At 43.9% G+C, this 20709-nt stretch overlaps 1 protein-coding gene across 8 annotated transcripts in view; it reads left to right on the forward strand.

Moving 5' to 3' along the window:
- The window catches only part of TGFBR3 (transforming growth factor beta receptor 3), a 193911-nt gene that overhangs the window by 135532 nt on the left and 37670 nt on the right, over nt 1-20709 (forward strand). For all 8 annotated transcript variants that reach the window (XM_026497623.4, XM_044383648.3, XM_044383649.3 and 5 more), the window contains 5 exons: nt 5979-6162; nt 10501-10669; nt 12626-12773; nt 18370-18559; nt 20203-20537. In XM_026497623.4, the coding sequence (XP_026353408.1) occupies nt 5979-6162; nt 10501-10669; nt 12626-12773; nt 18370-18559; nt 20203-20537 (1026 nt within the window). The remainder of the gene's footprint in view (nt 1-5978; nt 6163-10500; nt 10670-12625; nt 12774-18369; nt 18560-20202; nt 20538-20709) is intronic.

Consider the following 20709-nt stretch of genomic DNA (forward strand, 5'->3'; position numbering starts at 1 on the left):
GCTTGGAAGATAGGAGGTGACTGTAATCCTTGAGATCGAGGTTGCTTGAGATATTAGAGCCAAAAGTGGAGTGGTAGCATGGCAAGAACCTACAAATAAAGTGGAGAATGGGGGATGGAATAAATAGTCTTGGAAAGTTTCTGCCGTTTTACCCAAATATAAAATCCTTGTTCTTAACATTTTCTTAAACAATTCCATATTCACTCATGTAGTTACGTTCTTTGCAATTGTGATTTTAACCCCTCCTTGTACTAGAAAAAATATTTTTTGGTTGTTGTTATTCTCTTTATATCTGTGTTCTTCCACAGACTTTAACCCAAGCCAGACTCAGATGAGGATACCATACCATGAAGATGAGGCAGGGACTAGGGCACTGACCAGTGGAGGGATGACAGCGATAGGCCGTGTCTTTATTTCAGCAGGACTCTGGGCAGGTTCTAGCACGATGCCCTTAGAGATGAGATGAGGACAGTTCTGTAGGGTTACTTTGTTGTTGCTGAACAGCCTGGGACCCCAGCAAGTGCTGTTCAGCGTGCTGGGTCAGCACTGGAGCGTTCCTGAAAGTCACAGACCTTAGCCTGGTCTCACTCCACTGCTCGGGGATTCATTTGACTGTGTAGAAGGCACGCATATGAAATGCAGCGATGTTGACAGCTAACAGAATGAGCATTTTTATGTGTTCTCCACAGACTTCAAATATGGGTCTAAGGAATAAATATAAGACTTTGTATTTATATGAAAGAGTTACTGGTATAAGGGAAGGATACAAAACGCCTCAACCCAATAAAATAAGACCTGGGGATTTAGGTTCCACCATCTCCATCACCACCTCCCTGGGGTGAGCTGCCACCCTTTCGCCCCGGGGTTATTATGGAAGTCTACTCCTGGTCTCCTGCTCTTGTCTCCCTTCAGTCTAGACTGACCATAGCAGTCAGAGTAATTCTGTTAAAACATTTGTTAGATGTTTTCATGAACTCTCAGTGGCGGCCCATCTCACCCAGACTAAACACCACAAGTCCTTACCAGCAGGGTAAGGTTGGGTAAGGGTAAGGTCACATTGGACCTCCTGGTCTCTCTGACCTCTCTGACCTTTTCCGCTACCTGTCCCCCCCATCCCAGTGCTCCAGCCACACTGGCCTCCCTGCTCCCCCCTCCCCTCGCCTGACCTTTGCACTTGCTGCTGTCTCAACCACAGATGCTTTCCTTCTGACGTCCGTCCCCGTCCTCCGGCTTGCTGTCTCTGTCTTTCAGAGCTTTAACTGCTCAGTGACTTTCTCACTTTCCCCATGACAGCATTTAAACCTTCTCTTCTTCTCTCTACATAGCACTTCTTAGGATATTACATATTTGACTTACTCATTGTGCTCTTCTGACTTCCTTACTAGACTGTAAGCTCCGCAAGGGTGGGGAGTTTTGTCTGTCACCTTCTGTACTGTTATCCCAGCATCTCCAGCAGTGCTTGGCATAGAGGAGGGAGGTGCTCAATAAATATTTGTCACAAGTATGTTTAAAGTATGAATTAATGAATATGAGATACCGGCAGGGTTCAGCTGATAGAAAAGCTGATGTGATTTGGGGCCTCATTAAGAGTCCACATATATGTAGAAAGAGATGTATGGTAAGGAATTGGCTCACGTGAATATGGAGGCTAGCAAGTCCCCAAATCTGCAGAGTCTGACCCAGTTTGAATCTGAAGGCCAGCAGGCTCCTGTAGAACCAGGAAGAGCTGATGTCCCAGTTTGAAGGAGATGAGTTTGTCAGGCAGGAGGATTTTCTCTTACTCAGAGGGAAGGGTCAGGCCTTCAACTGATTTGAGGTCCACACATGGTAGGAAGGGCAGTCTGTTCTACTTAGTCTACTGATTTAAATGTTAATCTCATCCACAGAATGAGATTTCCTCACGGAAATACTCAGAATAACGTTTGACCAAATATCTGGACGCCCTGTAGCCCAGTCAGGTTGACGCAGAATTAACCATTACAGTGCATTTGTCAGACCACACCCCAAACCCCAAGGCTTGTCCCAGGTACCACATTTCCGAGACTATGCTGGTGAAGATCTGAGAACCACAGTGTCTGGGGAGGAGTTGAGGGGGCTGGAAATGTGCTCTGAAGAACCGAAGTCATGATCGGGGTCAGATGACATCTTCAAACATTGGAAAGCTTGTCTCATGGAGAAAAGAGGAAGGAGTTCTTGGTCTGGAAGGCATAGCTCAGCCATGTGCATGGAAGGCAAAGCTTGCAGATAGAACAGAAATCTGCCTTGGGAGCTAGTGAGGTCTTCTTTCTGGCAAGGTTAGTACAGAGGCCAGCTATGACCAGGGGTCAGACGTGTCCTGTTCTGGTTTTGCTCCAGTGCTGACTCTCTGACCTTGGGTAGGCCGGTAGCTTCTCTGAGCTTTCTTCCTCTCTACTGTGGAAATCATGGTAGCCTCACTCACAGGTCGTCCCGAGGGTCAGATGGAAATAACATTACCTTCTAAATCTCAGTGGGGGCTGGGGGGAGGCCTTTGTCGGCATCCAGCTTTGTCAGAGCCAGGAGAACGGGTGGTCAGGAGGAGTGCTGACGAACCCCTTGCCACAGCAGAAAATTTCCACTGACCTGCAGTCAGGGACACCTCACTGCCTCTGGCAGCTTTGCTTTCTACTGACTGGAATGTGCCTGAGGAGTGGCAGTTCACTCCTTTTCCAGATTCCTCAGCCGTGAGTGTGTGAACGTAGTTGCTGCTGGCCTGCAGGGCACAGACCTGAGCGGGGTCGATGCAGGGCTCACCCAGGAGTTGCCCCTTCCTGAAGAACCAGCCATGCCGTAGTACTGCTTTTCTGTGACTTGAGGATACGTTTTGAATTTGCTCCCTATTTCTTCTCTTGTTGACACGGTGTAGCCCACCTGCCACCCTGAAGAAATGCACTCCGTGTAAAACGCTTAAAATGCCAGGGCTTCATGTTATAGCTGTCACATGAATGAGGACAGAAGGAGCGGAGCGTCCGCGGACGCTTGCCTAAACATTCAGAACTGTGCTGGCAGAGAGACAAAGGCCTTTGCACTGTTGTGGGTTTTTTCGGTGACAGGCTTGATAAAAATGACTTTTTAGCACAAGTGCTTTTCAGTGAAAAGAAGATTTTACTACAGTGCTTTAAGTCATAAAAATCAGATAAACACTGCAGTTCAGTGTTGGTGAGTAGCTAAGCCTCGGAGGATTTAGACGTAGGTTGGCATGGTTATTTGGCAGGTAAACGGTTCAGGAACTTTTTCTTAGGCAGGCATTGTCAAAACAAGGTTGAAACTAAACCGTCCCCACTGGTTTTGCTTATATGGAACTGGCATCAGGACGTTCGGCAGATGTCATTACCACACCTCATAGCACTTGGTGGGGCCTGATACAGAGTAGGCGTGCAGGAGGTGGTAACTGTTGTCAGAGGTCATGGTTGATGTCCAGCTTCGTAATGATTAGTTCAGGGCTTTCCGAGCCAATACAAACCAGGAAGCTGCTGCTTTCTTTAGTAGTAGGCAGCCCAACTTCTAGCACAGAGAGGGCTGTCACTGTGCGGACTCCAGTCTGGGGATCCAGTAGATGTTTCATGTTACTGATGTGTGATCAGTTCAACGTGTAGACCAGGGCTTCTCAGTCACAGTACTGGTGACATTTTGGATAATTCTGTATTGTGGGGGCGGCTCCGAATGTTTAGCAGCAACCCTGGCCTCTGTTCGCTAGGTAGCTCCTCCTCCCAGTTGTGACAGTAAGAAATGTTTCCAGACATTGCCAGAAGTCCCCAGGGGGACCGAATCACCCCAGTTAGGAACCATTGGTATAGAGGAAGCTGCAAGGTACCCACACTGGCCCTGACCTGTAAAAATGCTTTTCAAACTATGGGTCGCTCAGTCCCGGTCAAGGCAGGTCTTCTCAACTGTGGCTGACCTTGGGAATCCCTCAGGGAGCTTTAAGATAGTCTGGTGTCTGGGTCACATCCCAAAGATTCTAATTGGTCTGGGGTATGCCTGGACCTCAGGATATTTAGAAGCTCTTCAATGCTTCTACTTTTCAGCCAAGAGTGAGACCACAGCATGAGTAGGTCATGGAATCAATTTGGTGGAGAATTTCTTTGCTAGTATTTTTCAAAATACAGTAGTGCCCCCTTATCTGCAGTTTTGCTTTCCATGGTTTCTGTTGGTAGTGGTCAACTGCAGTCTAGAAGCAGATGATCCTCCTTCTGACAAATCATCAGGAGGTCAGTGGTTCCTAACACTGCGTCACAATGCCTGTGTCATTAACCTCACTTCATTTCCTCACATTGGCATTTTTTTTTTTTTAAGATTGATTGATTTATTTTAGGGAGAGAGTGCACAAGCAGGGTGAGGGGCCGAGGGAGAGGGAGAGGATCTCAAGCAGCCTCCCTATGAGCGTAGAGCCCAACATGTGGCTCGATCTCATGACCCTGAGATCATGACCTGAGCCGAAATCAAGAGTCAGACACAACCACCTGAGCCACCCAGGAGCCCCTCCTCACGTAAGCATTTTATCATCTGACCTCATCTCAAGAAGGGTGAATACAGTATAGTAAGATATTTTTAAGAAGACAGACCACATTCATATAACTTTTATTGATGACATAGTGTTTTAATTGCTCTATTTTATTACTAATTATTGTTAATCTCTTACTGTGCATCATTTATAAATTAAACTTTATTATAGGTATGTATGTGTAGGAAAAAACATGGTATACATAGGGTTCAGTATTGTCTTTGGTTTCAGGCATCCACTGGCGGTCTTGGAAGGTATGCCCCACAGATAAGGGGAGACTACTGTACATACATATAATTGAATAGAAAATATTAAGGCCAGCACAATAGTTAGGATAAGTACTATTTTTTGTATGTACAGTAAGCTTGAAAACACTGCTGTAAGCAGTAGAACCATAAGCAAAATCCCTGCTCTCTACCTGCTTTTATCTGGTTATTTATAATCCCTTTAGAAACTATTTTGCTTTTTGTTAATGGTAAGTCGTTAATGTGAAATTAAATACATTTATGTTGTGTGACTTGGGAATTTATGAACCTTTTTGCTGACAATTTGAGGTTTCACTCTGACATTAATAAAATCAGTTATTTTTGCAAATGCTAGCCAATACAGATGACATGCATATTTTCACCAACTAAATTTGATTACAGTGCAGCAACAAGATGATAATTTTCCTCCTTTGTATGTGTTAATTATATATACCATGATGTGCTAGGTCAGCGATTGTCTAAATACATCGAGCAAGAATATGGTATTTGCATAAATCATCCTGAAAGTTTTGTTAGAATCAGTCTAACAGCCTCTTGACTTCATTACCTGTGGGTATTTGGGGTCTTACAAAATAAACCGTAACATACGTGCATCTCACTTGTAGGAAGCAGCATATTGTGGTAGAAGACTGGCAGTCTCCAGTCATTGTTTTTATCTCCGTGTTCAGGAGCACATAAACCAAAGGGGGATTCTTGCTATGTGTCTGTGGTGGTGACTGTCGGTAGATGCTGTCGTCTTGGAAGACCTAGAAGTCAAGTTTACTCGCTAACAGGACTTTGGATTGCTTGTCCTGATCTTGAAGCCCACTACAAGCCCATGACAGCACTCACCAAGGCTTTCCACTTGATTTGAAACCCATTACTTGAAGTAACTTCAGTTTTAGATATCAGAAAAAACAGCAGTGACAATTCACAGTGCACTCTGCTGTCTCTCATCACAGAGTTCTTTAAAAATTCTTAGGGACATCCTGCGTCATAGGTAGCTTTCTTGTTTCCTGGGAGAAGTAGCCTTGGGACTGTTTCTTGAATCAGCTGCTGAAAAAAGATGACCTGCCTGTGTAACAAAGAGAAGGGGTTGGATTGACAAATACGCATTGGTTGATAAGTGCTTTCTCTAATTACAATTCAGCTCCCAGTGACCGCACCACATTAAATGTGTATGTTCCTCTATCCTATTCTGTTTCCTCTAGGTGTCTCAGGGTTCCACAGTCCAGTTTTCATCAAGAAACTTCTCCTTGTCAGCAGAAACAGAAGAAAGGAACTTCCCCCATGGAAACGAACATCTGTTAAATTGGGCTCGAAAGGAATACGGAGCAGTCACTTCATTCACTGAACTCAGGATAGCAAGAAACATTTATATTAAAGTGGGAGAAGGTAAATTTTATGTGGTTCCAATTAATGACTAATTTATGACAGTCAGTTGTTTTCTTTTCAGAGACCAGGTGGGCAAGGAATCATAGAATTACAGAATGTTGGAGCTGTCAGGGACCCGGGAGATCACTGGGCCTGCACCCCTCATGCTCCCTCCTTCCCTTTTTCCTTCTGAGGAAACAGGCCTGGTAACAGCCAAGCAGGAAATGGGGAGTAGCATCGTTGAGAGAGGAGGGGGTTGTGGTGTAGGGTTTAGAAGACATCCATGTACGGAAGTCAGAGTGAGTGAGGGGTGAGGATCTGAGGAGATCGCTAATGGAAGGAAGGAGGGGTTGCCAGAATGAGTCAAGAGTTAGGGCGTCCTCTTACCTAGTAATCCGCAAACATTGGAAGCCAATATTAGTTTATGGTCTTGAAACATTGGTTAGATTTGGGGGAATAGCTGAGGAAAAGTGTTTGAATATATTTTTAATACTCATGCCAGTTACAAGGACAAAATTATTGGAGAAAGGAACTGTGTGGCCTTGATAAGAGATGGTCCATTTTAATTTCCTTGCCTTGCAAAGGGATATAAATATCTGGTCACTCAGCTTGAAGGCCCATTTTTAAAAATAACTTCTTTCATCATTATTTTTAGTTGAGTATATTTGGAGCCCCCCTAAGTTACTAGAAATAACAACTCTTGTGAATGAGTTCTTGTTATAGTCAGGTGGTTGTGTGAAAACTGCATGTCACGTCTTCAGCGTCCGTCTGCTTTCTGTTGAACCTACAGCACTTTTCTCCTCTTTTGCAGCAGCGGGACAGCATGGCGTAGGTTATTGAATGCTTGTCCCCGGCCTGTCCTTGTACCTGGGCTGTGTGACAGATGCAAGGAGAGGCGGACACTGATGTTGGAGTGTGTGCTGTGTCTTTCCCATGGGCCCTGCTTAACCTCGCCAGTAATCCTGGGAGGAAACCATTATTCCCACCATTTTACAGAGGGGTTAGTGGTGGGTGAAGCTAGCTTGCTCAAATCCACATTATTAGGAAGGGGCGAAGCCAGAATTCAAAGCCAGGTTTCCTGGCTAATGCTCGTTTCTTGATGCCGTATATTAAGTCGTAGCCAAGTAAGCACGACCCCAAAATGCAAGGAGGCACCTCGCAGAGTAGAAAGAAGAGTTTTAGATGAGTATTGGATTCAAAAAGTTGAAGTTTGTTACTGGACTCTGAGGGTGGTCAGGTAGCTTATAATAGAAGTCAAGTCCCATTGGAACAAAATGAAAAACCTCTTTTAACAAAGGTTCTAAGCCCTACCAGTGGTCTGCATTTCTGAAGCAGAACTCTAATAGCATGAAAGAATGCTGATTACCCACCTTTTGCCCCCCAGAATTTGTTAGAATAAGGAAATGTATTACAGTAACATTTAGAATGTCGACCTGTTCTCTTGACAGTGCACGAACTTTTATGTGCAGCCGTTGCCTGCCTTGAGAGTGAGGGGTTTAGTGACATCCCCAGAACCACACGCTGAGTCAGGAACTGAAATGACCTGGTGTCCAGTCCAGTAAAAAGTGGTGACTCCTTGGTAACACCTTTGGAGCCCCTGAAACTTTATTCCAGCTACCAGTTGGGTATGAGTCACTGGTAGACAGCATGGAGAAGAGCACTTGGGGGAAGGTTGGTGGACCGCAAAATGATGTCTATCACCATGGATCAGGCTCCACTGAGTGGGACTTATCGGCCAGCTTCCCAGAACCTGACTTGTCTCTACCTGGCTTGAGTCCAGGGATCCCAGGCCATGAGCCACCTCTTACTGTATCCCCAGTGGCTCTCAAATGTGGTTCCCACCCCAGCAGCATCCTCATCACCTGGGAACTTGTTAGAAATACCAGTTCTTAGGCCCGTCCAAGACCAACTGAATTGAAAACTCTAGGGGTGGGGTCTAGCCATCTGTGTTTTAACAAGCCTTCCTGGGATTTGGATATGTGCTAACATTTGAGAACTACTGCTCTAACTCGTATACCTTGAGTGGAGGAATTGAGGAGTTCGGTTCTTATCCCAACAGGTCTCATTAACTGTGAGACTTCAAGCAACCTCTGATTTGCCACTTAAGTCTCAGTTTCCACAGCAAGAAAATGAAGAGTTTGCATTACCCCCCATGTTCCCAGAGTATATCATTCTAGGTAGCAAAGTCATTTGTCAATCCTTTCCTAAAATACAAATAAGCATGTGACTTTTTCCCCCCAAAACTTGCCAGGTTTCTACCCGGGGATTCCCCTTTGTGGTTTCCTTTCTACTTGGCAGTTGGTGTAAGTTTTGATGCCAGGCGTGCGGAAGGTCATTTGGGGGAAAAAGAACTCACACACACACATGTATACACAACAGAAAGTGATCAACTTATTCAACTTAGTGACAATGGCATCTGGGACTTGAGCCCTTAATAACAGCAACTTTTAAACAAACCTTTCCTCGTGGCTTAGGAGGGTCACAGTGTGGGTGAGTTTTTTATTTGTCTCAAATCTCACATCATCGTTTGTCAATTCAGGAAGCCTATACCATGTGCCTGCTGCACGCCAGGTGCAAACCAGGCACACCTGTGAACTAGATGGATCTACAGGCCAGAGTTCCAGACTGGCTTGTCCCTGACCCATACACACCCCCTCTGATTCTTGACTGCATTTCAGTCTTGCCACCCCAGTATCATTTTCCATCCTGTGATGTGGGGGAGGCTTCCGCAGGGCTGCAGCTGCGCGGTGTGCATTCCTCATCTGTTCATCTGGCAAAAACCTTAGCAGATGTGGGAGGGGAGGCCGCTCCAGCCGCTGGAGTCTGTGGAGCCCTGGTCTCTTCTCTCCGAGGGGGTCTGAGAGAAGAATGCAGGGTGAAGAGCCTGCGCGCTGGGGCCTCACGAGCTCCTCTGGTCCCCTCTGGTCTAGGCCTGGTGCTGAGGGCGCCATGGTGCACGGAGCCAGGATGCCTCCGTGTGTGCGGTGGACTTAGGCACAAGGGAGGGTGACGCAGGCTTGGTGGGGGTTGGGAGCAGGGCAGTATCAACCCAATCTGGGACTTCGTGGGCCGATCCCTCTCTCCTGAGTGAAACTAGCATGTGAATTTGAACCCTAGTATCCTTTCCGTTAAATGAAAAGAGGCAGAAGTTTGTTTCATTAAAGTGCCATGGCTCTGATTAATTACCCCTTCTGAAAAAAAGTTTGCTACACCTAGAACTTCCTTGACACTGGTCCCAGCTGTCACACTGCCAGCAGTTTCAAGTTCTGTTTAAACATTTAAACCGCTGGCTGGAAATCCCATCAGGCACAGTGCTGTGGAAACGGCATGTGCCGTTGCGGGAGTATCTTCAGACCCTCGGTACTTGTATCGCTTTCCCTGGTGGAGGTGAGGAGCAGCCCTCAGCACAATGAGATGGTGTTTGTGAAAGCACCTTGTAAACTGTATGGTGTTGTCAAAGCATTAGCCATCTGTGTCACAGTTGTGAGAAAGAGTGAAAATCTGCCCTCATTTCCCCAAACTGCTTCCTTCAGTCTTTAGATCTGTAGTGTTGTGATGAATAAATGTGAGGGGATGACTAATTCTACATAGCAGGCCAGAGAATTAATTAGGTGGTTGATTGTTAATTGAAATAGCAAATATCTAAGGAGGACATACCTGGGGCATAGGATGGATCATTGATTTCAGTAGTGAGTATGCGGACTGTGAAATAGCTATTGGATTTTTAGGTACTTGGTGGCCAGAAGACAACACAGGTCTGCAACTCGGTAAGGGAGTCATGATCTAGGTGCAGGTTGAAGCCCTGGGAGTGATGGAGATCATCTGGGAAGAATACAAGACGAAATGGGGATTGAGGAAGAAACGGAGTTCTGAGCCTTGGTTTTGTATCAGAATCAACTATGGAGCTTTTCAAAAAGAAAGCTTCCTCGGCAGCCCCCGCCCCCACCCCAGAGATTCTAAGTCAGAATCTCTGGGATGGGGTCCCAAATAGGTAGATTCTGGTGTGCACTGAAGATTGGGGATTGCTGGTGTTTAAAGAATGGGTAGAGGAGGAGGAACCAGGGAAAGGGACAAGAGATAGGTCAGAGGAAGCAGATGAGGACAAAGTAGCCTCAACAGAGAATAGGAAAGGAGAGGATTTAGACTCAGAGACCACTAGAGTAGGTCACTAGGAGGTCCCTGGCGACCGTATTGGAGGCATTTCAGGGCCGTGGCTGAGGAGTTCTAAGGCACTTGCTGCAACTTGTGGTTCCCTGTGTCCTGTACCTGCTCAGGGTCACTGTCACCTTCTTCCCTTTGATTCTGGTGACCCCATAGCTCCGTGGTTTGACGTATCGTTCTGTGCTGCTTTGCTTTCAGATCAAGTGTTCCCTCCCACGTGCAACATAGGGAAGAATTTTCTCTCGCTCAATTACCTTGCCGAGTACCTTCAGCCCAAAGCAGCAGAGGGTTGTGTGATATCCAGCCAGCCCCAGGATAAGGAAGTACACATCATTGAGTTAATTACCCCCAACTCTAACCCCTACAGGTAAGTGAGTGTGTGTGTGTGTGTGCGTGTGTGTGTGTGCGCACGCGCGCAACTGAGAAGAGATGAAAGGGGCGCCTGGGGGGTGCAGTCAGTTAACCATCCAACTCCTGGTTTCGGCTCAGGTCACGGTCTCCTGGTCATGAAACGGAGCCCCATGTAGGGTTCTGTGCTCAGTGCAGGTGTGCTTGAGATTCCCTCCCTCTTCCCTCCCCCCGCTTGCACACTGTCACACTCTCTTCTCTCTCAAATAAATAAATAAATAAATAAGATCTTAGAGAGAGAGATGAAAAGATCTTTGCTGACTTGAGGCAGAGAGAGGTACAACCCTACCCGTGTAGGAGGCTTAATGCTTTGGCTGAGGTGAATCAACAGAAGTTTTGAGAAAGGGAGTGAAGGCACCTATGGTACATTTTATTTTCTGCATCTGTCTCTAGATCCCCTATATTCTAGATGAGTTGCTGAAGCCTCTTCTGAACTTCCAGACCTAATTGTAGGACTAAATCACTCTTGCTGCATCATTATCTCCTTTGACTGAGATTATCCCTGATAAAAAAAAAATGATAAAATATACCTTATTAACATAATTATAATTTTAATAAATTGTGTTTTTAATAAAATTCTGTTTCTAACGTCCTTAGAGCATATTTGCACATATACTTTAAAGCTGTGTGTGTGTGTGTGTGTGTGTATGTATATGTGTGTGGAGATGTGGCCCTTCATGGTGACACACCAGAGAACGATTAGATACAACCTGCCTCTCGCTTGTGTTCTTTTTCTCCTTCTTCCACCCTCAACTTCTTGCCCCAGGACTAAAAATTTAACTCTCCCTGTCAAGAATGATTAGGGAATTAAAAAGAGAATAAAAGAGGAAAAGTGGCTCCTTCTCCCACTTTAGCCTGCATTCCTGTGGACTAGTGACTTAAAATGTAAATTTAAATTGTAGAGGGATTTCAAAGTTAAAATTCTAATCAAATTTTGCTTTCAAAAGTGAATAAACTACACATCAGTTTTGGGAAGATTCCATTCTGTCCCACATGAAGAATTTTGTGGAAGATTTAAAAGAGAATGGGAATAGAAGCAATCTGGCAAATGTACTTACATATTAAGCCTCAGGCTTCATTTGAGTATATCATTCATCATATGCTTTACAAGTGTGTAAAACCAAATGGAAAGAAAGACTTTCCTTTAAATTCAGGATGACAGAAATGTTATTGTTTGGTTAAAAAAAAATTTTCTTTTATATTGAATTCTTAGAAGTTTGGGTTGTGTTCATCAATTTTCCAGTAATCATTTGGTTGACCATCTGTTTTCTTTATTTTAATAACTGTATATCCAGAAGTTTGGGAAAGTCAGTGGAGATATGATTCTGTAGCAAATGTTAATGGCTTAAGCAAACTTTATATATAAAGTAAGATTCTCCACCCTTTTGCCTCTTATTTTATCTGAAGTGTCCTAGTTATTTTTATGTTGTTTTTGTTTGTTTGTTTGGTTGGTTTTTACTACCAGGCCTCCCTCCTCCCTGCCACCTTCTACTTACCTAACTGGCACTTAAATTTCCGGTTTTGAAGGAATTTGAGCATATAGCAAATTGAAAAGTTACACATTGAAGGTGTTGAAGGTTGAAAAGCAACAATTCTGCTTTAAGCAAACTCCTGTGGTTGCCCAAGTCCATTTCAAACAGTGGATGTGTTAAGTAACCATCTTTTTTTTTTTTCCTAAAGAAGGAGAAAAATTTCAGTGTCCAGTTATCAGCAGGCATATTTGTCTATTGTTATGTAAAACCATTTTGTTTTGTGTGCACTAACAATCTGTTTTGCACATGTCATTTGCCTGGGATCAACTCCAGCTTTTTAATCAACTGGCCAGACACTGGAAACATGAAGACTTGGAAGAGAGGAGATAGTTGCAACTTTCTGGCATTGGGGTCCTAACTTTGCCTTTGTTTTCCACACACAGTGCTTTCCAGGTGGATATAATAATTGACATAAGACCTTCTCGAGAGGACCTTGAGGTGGTCAAAAATCTCATCCTGATCTTGAAGTGCAAAAAGTCTGTCAACTGGGTGATCAAGTCTTTTGATGTTAAAGGAAACCTGAAAGTTGTTGTAAGTTGGTCGAGCATGTCTCTGTTTGGATGCGTGGCAGCAATTTAAGCTGTGCTTATGTGTGTGATTTTTGTGAAGTTTCTGCTTCTCTGAGCTCTCTCTGTTATTTTTCGCTTTATAAAATAGGCTGCTCCTTGGTTTCTCCTGACAAGGGCAGACAGTGTGGTGGTTAAAAGTGTGGCCTCTGGGGTCAAGATCGAGATTTGAGTCCAGACTGCCATTTACAAACTGTGACCTTGGGCAAGTCCCTTAACCTCTCTGGACCCTGTTGCCTCATTTGTGAAATTCCTGAAGTGTGTGAGTGTAGTTTCCAGTCAGAGTAAGTAAAATAACGAACACAATGGAGCCTTTCATAGTTGACAGTCCTGTAAGGGCCTCAGTGTCATGGTACTGAATATCAGCTCTTACTTTGGGGTTAGGTATTTAGGGAAGGTGTGGAAAATTGGGCTGACCTCAGCTCATACTGTTGACTTTTCTTTTTGAGATAATTACATGCTATTGGCGTATCTTTTTGCTCCCTTCTAACTTCTGAGAGAGAAATACTGATAAAAGAATCACAGTAACGGAAAAATGACACAGGAGAAGTACCCCCAGCCTAATCCCTAAACATTATTTTCATGAAGGAAACATAACTTCAGAAGTTTATTTGGTTGGCATGATAGGCAAACACCAACTAGTTTCCTGAAAAGTTGAATGTTGAAATTTAGTAAAATAAATATTTTTTAATATTTATTTATTTATTTATTTATTTGAGAGAGAGAGCGGAAGAATGGGGGAGATCAGAAGGAGAGGGAGAGAGACTCTCAAGCGGCCTCCATGCTGAGTGTGGAGCCTGACACAGGACTCGATCCCACAACCTCAAGATCATGACCTGAGCTGAAACCAAGAGGTGGATGCTTAACCGACTGCACCACCCCGGCACCCCAAAATAAATCTTTTTCAAATATGTTTAAGGTGATAACTGTTTGACAGAATATTGCACAAATTACATTGAATGTTAAAGAAAAACCCCTCAGGGGCGCCTGGGTGGCTCAGTCGTTAAGTGTCTGCCTTCGGCTCAGGGCATGATCCCGGCATTCTGGGATCGAGCCCCGTATCAGGCTCCTCCGTGGGGAGCCTGCTTCTTCCTCTCCCACTCCCCCTGCTTGTGTTCCCTCTCTAGGTGGCTGTCTCTCTCTGTCAAATAAATAAATAAAAATCTTAAAAAAAAAAAAACCCTCCCCCTCTTCAGTTTTAAGAGTATAATTACCTTAGCATCTTTTTTGTAGAATTAAATTTTTGTGCATTGTCTTTTTAAAAAAATTATGTCCGATTCCTTTTTCGGTACCTGCATCGTATCAATTGGAGAGGATTTTATGTTTTCAGTATTTGGTGGGGAGGGATGCCTTTGGTTTTGGTGGTGTTTGTTCGTGACACCGTTAGTGGGATACAGCAGTGAACAAAGCCAGTGGTCCCCTAAGTACCGTGATGCATGAGCACTCACCAGAGGCAGCATGCAAAGCCACGAGCATACACATGTTAATTTTAAAGTAATCGTTTCTGGTTCCTGTGGGTTGTCTTTTTTTTTTTTTTTTAACATTGAGAGGATCCAAATAAACCATGGTGTGTAAGGGTGATCCATTAATTTGGTGTTGAAAACAAAGCCCAGCCGTGATTTTCTGAAGTCAGAGCTGTTTTGATTGCTTTCCCTGGCATGGCATGAGGGGTGTTGGTGACCTGGGGTGTCTACAGCATTTGCTGCCTGGCACACCAACCAAATGTTTTTAATTTCAGAATAACAAAAACAGGAAAGGGAATCATGCTTTGAAAGGCAAAAACATACGGTACATTTTAATTCCCTGCTGGAGTTGTGTAAATGTTCTTTCGGGCCTGACCCTTCAGTGGCTCTTTCTGTACCTGAGCATGTGTTCCTGGAGTTCACTGCGACTGTCTTCACTTTTCATATGAGTAAGAAAGGCTAGAAAATGAGGTGGCTCGTCCCAGTGCAAGATCTGTTTATATTCCCCTCTTTGGCTGTACTCCTGTTCCAGGCCAATTTTGGACAATGCATGACAACATTACTAAACAATTAGGTAATGTTGCATGATGTTCTTTTTTATTCTCCCAATCAGTTTCATGCTTTGTGATTTCCTAACTGCCAGTCTCAGATGTGAATTCTGCCTGTGCCGTGAGGGGAACATACGTGCTACTAAAAGAGCATACTTCGTGCTTGGAAAGGGGAAAGGGTTTATAGTGGCCTTGTTCCTAGTATTTTCTTCACAGACAGCCTGGTAGAGTGGAAAGAACATGGCTTTGGTGCCTTACAGGGCTGGAATCAAATCCCATTTCTTTTTTTTTTTTTTAAGATTTTATTTTTATTTATTTGACAGAGAGACAGCCAGCTAGAGAGGGAACACAAGCAGGGGGAGTGGGAGAGGAAGACGCAGGCTCCCAGCGGAGCAAGGAGCCTGATGCGGGCCCGATCCCAGGACCCCTGGGATCATGCCCTGAGCCGAAGGCAGACGCTTAACGACCGAGCCACCCAGGCGCCCCTCAAATCCCATTTCTTTTTTTTTTTTTTTTAAGATTTTATTTATTTATTTGACAGAGATAGAGACAGCCAGCGAGAGAGGGAACACAAGCAGGGGGAGTGGGAGAGGAAGAAGCAGGCTCACAGCAGAAGAGCCTGATGTGGGGCTCGATCCCAGATCGCCAGGATCACGCCCTGAGCCGAAGGCAGACGCTTAACCGCTGTGCCACCCAGGCGCCCCTCAAATCCCATTTCTGATCGTCATTCCTCTTAGTTGATATTGGGGAACCCAACTAAATTCAGAGTCTATAGCCTTACCCGTGAAACAGGTATGATGATAGGACTCACCTTGAGAGTTCTTGTGAGGTATGGCAGAGTTCATTCATTCATTCACTCATTTACTCATTCAACAAACATTTGTCAGGTGCCTATTGGGTATTTCATCTAAAGCACTTGCCACACTGTGCACATGGTGGGTTCTCAGCCATACATGCTACTTCCATGCATCTCAGGTTTCCCCTCTCTAATCAGGGAATAGTAATGCCCATCTCCTTATATTTTAGAGGAGAATTAAATAACATATGTAAAGCTTCTGGCACAGTGCCTGCCATAAAAAGGAGTTTATCTTCCTTCCACAAATAATTTTTCAAAAGTTTGTCTATAAGAGCAACTTCTCTAAACAAAGTGAAAAAGAGAATGTCTACTAAAAGAATTATGAGGAACTTGATGGCGTAAATGCAAAGAAGAATCCCATTAAACATGAATGGCACGTGTGTGCTTGTAGGGGGTGGGACATGGGGTTAGAATGCACCCTCCAAATGACAGAATGGTCCAAAGAGATGCAAAGAGCAGGGCCGTGGACAAGAATGAGAATACTAGAAGTGTCCACATTACCATGCCCAGCTCTGGCTCTTTCTTCAGGTCCCTTATGGTCCATGCATAATCACATTTTGGAAGAACCTCCAAAACATAAAAGTATAGATGGAGGAAGCTTCCTAGAAATTTTTTGTTACACTATTTCAAATGGCCTTAGCACTTCAAGGTTGATGATAGCCAGCTTGTTCTTAGAAAAGACCTGTTTTAGTCCCAGTGAGAATATGCATTACATCTCTGACCAACCTCTCACCCTCCACCATCAGTTCTGATGCAAGTGTGTGTTTGGCAGTGGAGGGGAAGTAAGGAGGGAGGTGCTTGGACTCTACCTAGCTCATCGTCCTTCACAAAGATGTGGCTGAAACATGGTGGTGGTATTTGGAGAGCCCCCTTGAACACTCCCAATTGAAGTAGCTACACTGAAGCCTTGGAAAAGCCTGGGGGCTCCCAGAAATACAGGGTGAGGATTCGCTCATTGCTGGGAAGGAGCCAACTTGCCAAGCCTTGTTGTTTAACAAATGTGTAGATAGATTTCTAGTCTTGTAAGTCCCGAGGTGTAATCAGTATGAGTTGTACTGACAGCTCCTAGATTTAATGTGGAAAGGTGTAAACAAATCATTCCCTATTGGTACAAAAAAGACAGGTGGCAGTTGTGATGATAGTGTTCTGGAAATACAGTATTTTCTCAGCTGTCCAACAACATGAAAGACTAGGGCAGATGAGGCCAGGCGTCCTATGTAGGCCAGCGTTGCAACTCCAGCCAATCAAAACGACATGTTGCTTTGAAAGGCTAGAAGCTGCGCCTAAGGAACGACGTTTTAAGAACTAATTGGATCCTTCTTTACCTCATTTTAGTTTAATTTTTTTTAACCCTTCCTTCCCCTAAGGTGTTTTCTCTGAATCAAAGTAAGAGCTAGAATATTCTAAACCTGTGAAACAGAGGTTTTCCACAAATGGCTGCGAAATGTGGTTAAAGCTCTGTCTGGTTGCTTTGCATGCGTGATTGTGACTGGCCAGTCTCTGGCAGTTCCAGATAAGCACTCTGGGTAACAGAAAAATACACTGGGGAAGATGCTTTGAGCTTTGAATTGAAAATGTGTCCTCAGCCAATATCCCACAACCAAAGAGGCCAAGAGAACTTAGAGCCTGTGAATCTTCTATGGTTTTACAGTGGGAAAGGATTAATATTTAGTCATGTTAGGGGCAAACAGAATGGGAAACAAATGGGGAATTTAGGGAAAAATGCTGCATGTATGCAGGAGAAAATAATTGGGCATGGAAATTAAAGTGATCTTTATACGGCATGGAAATGGTCTAATCTGCATGCTGGAAGGGCTTTCCAGCCTTGTTGGAGCAGTTGTTGAAAATGTGGTGCCTTCGCTTTGGTATCTCCTTGCAGCGTTCAGCTCCCTCACTATCTGACAAGATCACTGCCCTGGGAGCCAGGTGATGTGGAAATGCACCCATCCATGTCTCGGTTACTCAGTCCTTTCTTGGAAGGATTTTTATCATTCCCTTTTAATTTTGTGACTAATTACCAAGTGAAAGTCAGCTTGTGTTGCTGGATAAAATATTGGTTCTTAGAGGGACAGTAACCCAAATTAAACATATTTAAAACATAAAATCTAAGCATATTCAGTTAATAAAATTGACAAATAAATACAATGACAGGATCACTAAATTGATCATAAATTATAACTGAAATATCCACACTGGCTGTTTCACCATATGGAATTTAATAGTCTACAAAGATGAGCTTGTCTCCACAGGGAGGTAACTAGGTTGTGCCTTCTTTCATTTAAATCTAGGGTACAGGAGATAGAAGCATGGACATATTTTTGGCAGTGTAACATGCCCATCTGTATACTTTATACATCATTTTAAGTAAAGATAAGGGAAAGTTTGGTATGTATGTGTATATAATTTAAACATTAACTCTAGTAACATACTAGGTGTACTTCGTATATGGCTACTTAGTGATCATTGGGTTATTTTTATCAATATAAGCAACTCAGTGCTATGATCAAACAGCATGAATAGATTTCCCGTAAACTGCTATTAAAGATTTTCACGTCAGTATCCTTAGCCCAAGGAAAATAGGGATCAAAAGAATAAATACTTCCTTCATCTACAATGTAGAATCTGATATTTAATTCTTATTTAAGGCACTATTTAGTTTTAGACTCATGAGTGAAATTTTGCTGTTATCTTCAGGCTCCTAACAGTATAGGCTTTGGGAAAGAGAGTGAAAGATCCATGATAATGACCAAATCAATAAGAGATGACATTCCTTCAACCCAAGAGAATCTGGTCAAGTGGGCTTTGGACAATGGCTATAGTCCAGTAACATCATATACAGTGGCTCCGGTGGCTAATAGATTTCATCTTCGGCTTGAAAACAGTGGTAAGTAAAAATATCCACCAGTTGAGGCTTTCCAATGAGAAACTCTCTTTTCAACTTATATGGTGCTGCTGTTCTGTTGTAAATTTTGATGATTCGTTTGACTACATTTTACTATAAAGCTTAAGGTTATCTAGAATTGTGATAGATTGTTTTGAGGAAATAATCTTTGGTACAGATTTTTCAATAACAGAGTTGATTGCATGTTGAAGAACTGTCGTTGTAGATGACATAATTCACTGTGATTACATGAAGAACAAATTAGCCTGGATTCTTCTCTCGGAAGTGCCTGCTAAGCACTTATAGCCAAGGTACAGCTGCTCCTGCCACAGGGGAGAAGTCCTAGGTCAGGCTGTATCTTGCAGGACAGTAGTCACCAGGCACTTTCTCACTCTCACCCAGAGGGAACACAGGAGTTCTTACCCAGTTGGATATGGAGCAGAAAGTGGAATAGTAACAGGTTCTTGAGGTTTTTCCAGAGCCTTATAGCTAGCGAGATTCAAATCCCAAGTTTTCTGATCCCCAGACCTGTTCCTTACCCCAGTGGTACCGCTACCAAGGGTGAGTACTGGCCATTTATTCACCGTTTGAGGGGGAAGTTGCTTAACCTTTGAGCCTCAGGTTCCACCTCAGTAATATGGGAGAAAAATAGGCCCTACCTGCCTTGTGAAGGTTTCTGTCAACATACAAATTAAAAACCTTCCAAAGCTCTGATTTCTTTTGAATCCATAAGGCTGTGCCATCTTTTTCCAAAAGGTAGCATTGGAGGAGAGTTCATGTCCTCTGGTTATCTTCACTTCCGGCTCCCACTGAGGTGGTCTGACCTCAAGCATTAGCTTTGAGACTGGATATAGACAACACTGGGAAAATTTTTCTTCCCTAAATTGTTGAAAATAGGACAGAACACTGAGCATTAATTATATGGAAATACGTCTCTCCCTTTGAAGGAATAGGATGCCTAAGCAGCTTTTTCTTTTCAGGACTAGGTTCTCAAAGGCCAGGATGCCTAGAAAGCTGTTGGAATTTAGCAGGCAGAAAGGAGGTAGCGAATAATTTTAAAATGCCAATATTGTTTCAGGAAATCCTTAGAGAAATTATTCTAAAGAATCTCTAGATTCAAGGGAGGTATTTCAGTGGCACTTGATTTGTATCCATCAAACCATAGATTTGTATAGCTTGTCAAGCCTTAGAAGTTATCTAATCTAGTGGTTCTCAAACTTGGGTGTGCATTGGAACCATACAGAGAGCTTTAAACATATTAATGATTAGGTACCACTCCACAGAGAGTCTGATTTTTATTTGACCTGGGGTACAGCCTGGGTATAGGGAGTTTTTTTCAATTCCCCAAATGATTTTAATATGCAGCCAAAGTAGAGAACTACTGATCTAATCCAACCTCAATTTTAAAAATTAGAAAACCAAGACACAGAGAACTAAGCCTTTGGCCCAAAGCCACTCAGTCAGTTAGAAAGAACACCAGGACTAGGATTTAGGCTTCCAGATCCCCGTCTCCTTCACAAATTGCTTGTGAAGAGTAATTTTACACACGCCCGTTCTGTAATAGTTCTTGTTCTTCCTTCTAATGATGATGACTGTGGCCTGGCAACACACACTGATGATGGTTTGCCTTCTTCTGTCACCACCAGAGGAGATGAGAGATGAGGAAGTCCATACCATCCCTCCTGAGCTACGGATCTTGCTGGACCCTGTCGCCCTGCCTGCCCTGGAGAACCCAGCCATCCGAGGAGGGGGAAGCCGAAATGGAGGTTTCCCCTTTCCTTTCCCCGATATCTCCAGGAGAGGCCAGAAGAAAGGGGGAGAAGAAGGGATCCCCCGGCCAAAGGACCCTGTCATCCCCAGCATACGACTGTTTCCTGATCTGGGAGAGCCCGAGGAGGTGCAAGGGAACGTGGAGGTTGCCCTGTCAGTCAAATGTGACAACGAGAAGATGATCGTAGCTGTAGAAAAAGATTCTTTTCAGGTCAGTATAATTTCTTAGAGAAGAGAAAGCCACCTCCTTTCCCATCTTGCCCCAGTGTGTGTGAGTTATTTCCTTCTCGCTCTTTCACTTTTGAGCTCTGGGGACTTGATACTGTTTTCTCAGTTGGATGGACTCACTTCCCCTTGGCTGTGATTCTCACTCGGGTCCTGTT

The sequence above is a fragment of the Ursus arctos genome, unplaced genomic scaffold (assembly GCF_023065955.2).
Source record: "Ursus arctos isolate Adak ecotype North America unplaced genomic scaffold, UrsArc2.0 scaffold_12, whole genome shotgun sequence".
In the NCBI taxonomy this organism is placed as follows: domain Eukaryota; kingdom Metazoa; phylum Chordata; class Mammalia; order Carnivora; family Ursidae; genus Ursus; species Ursus arctos.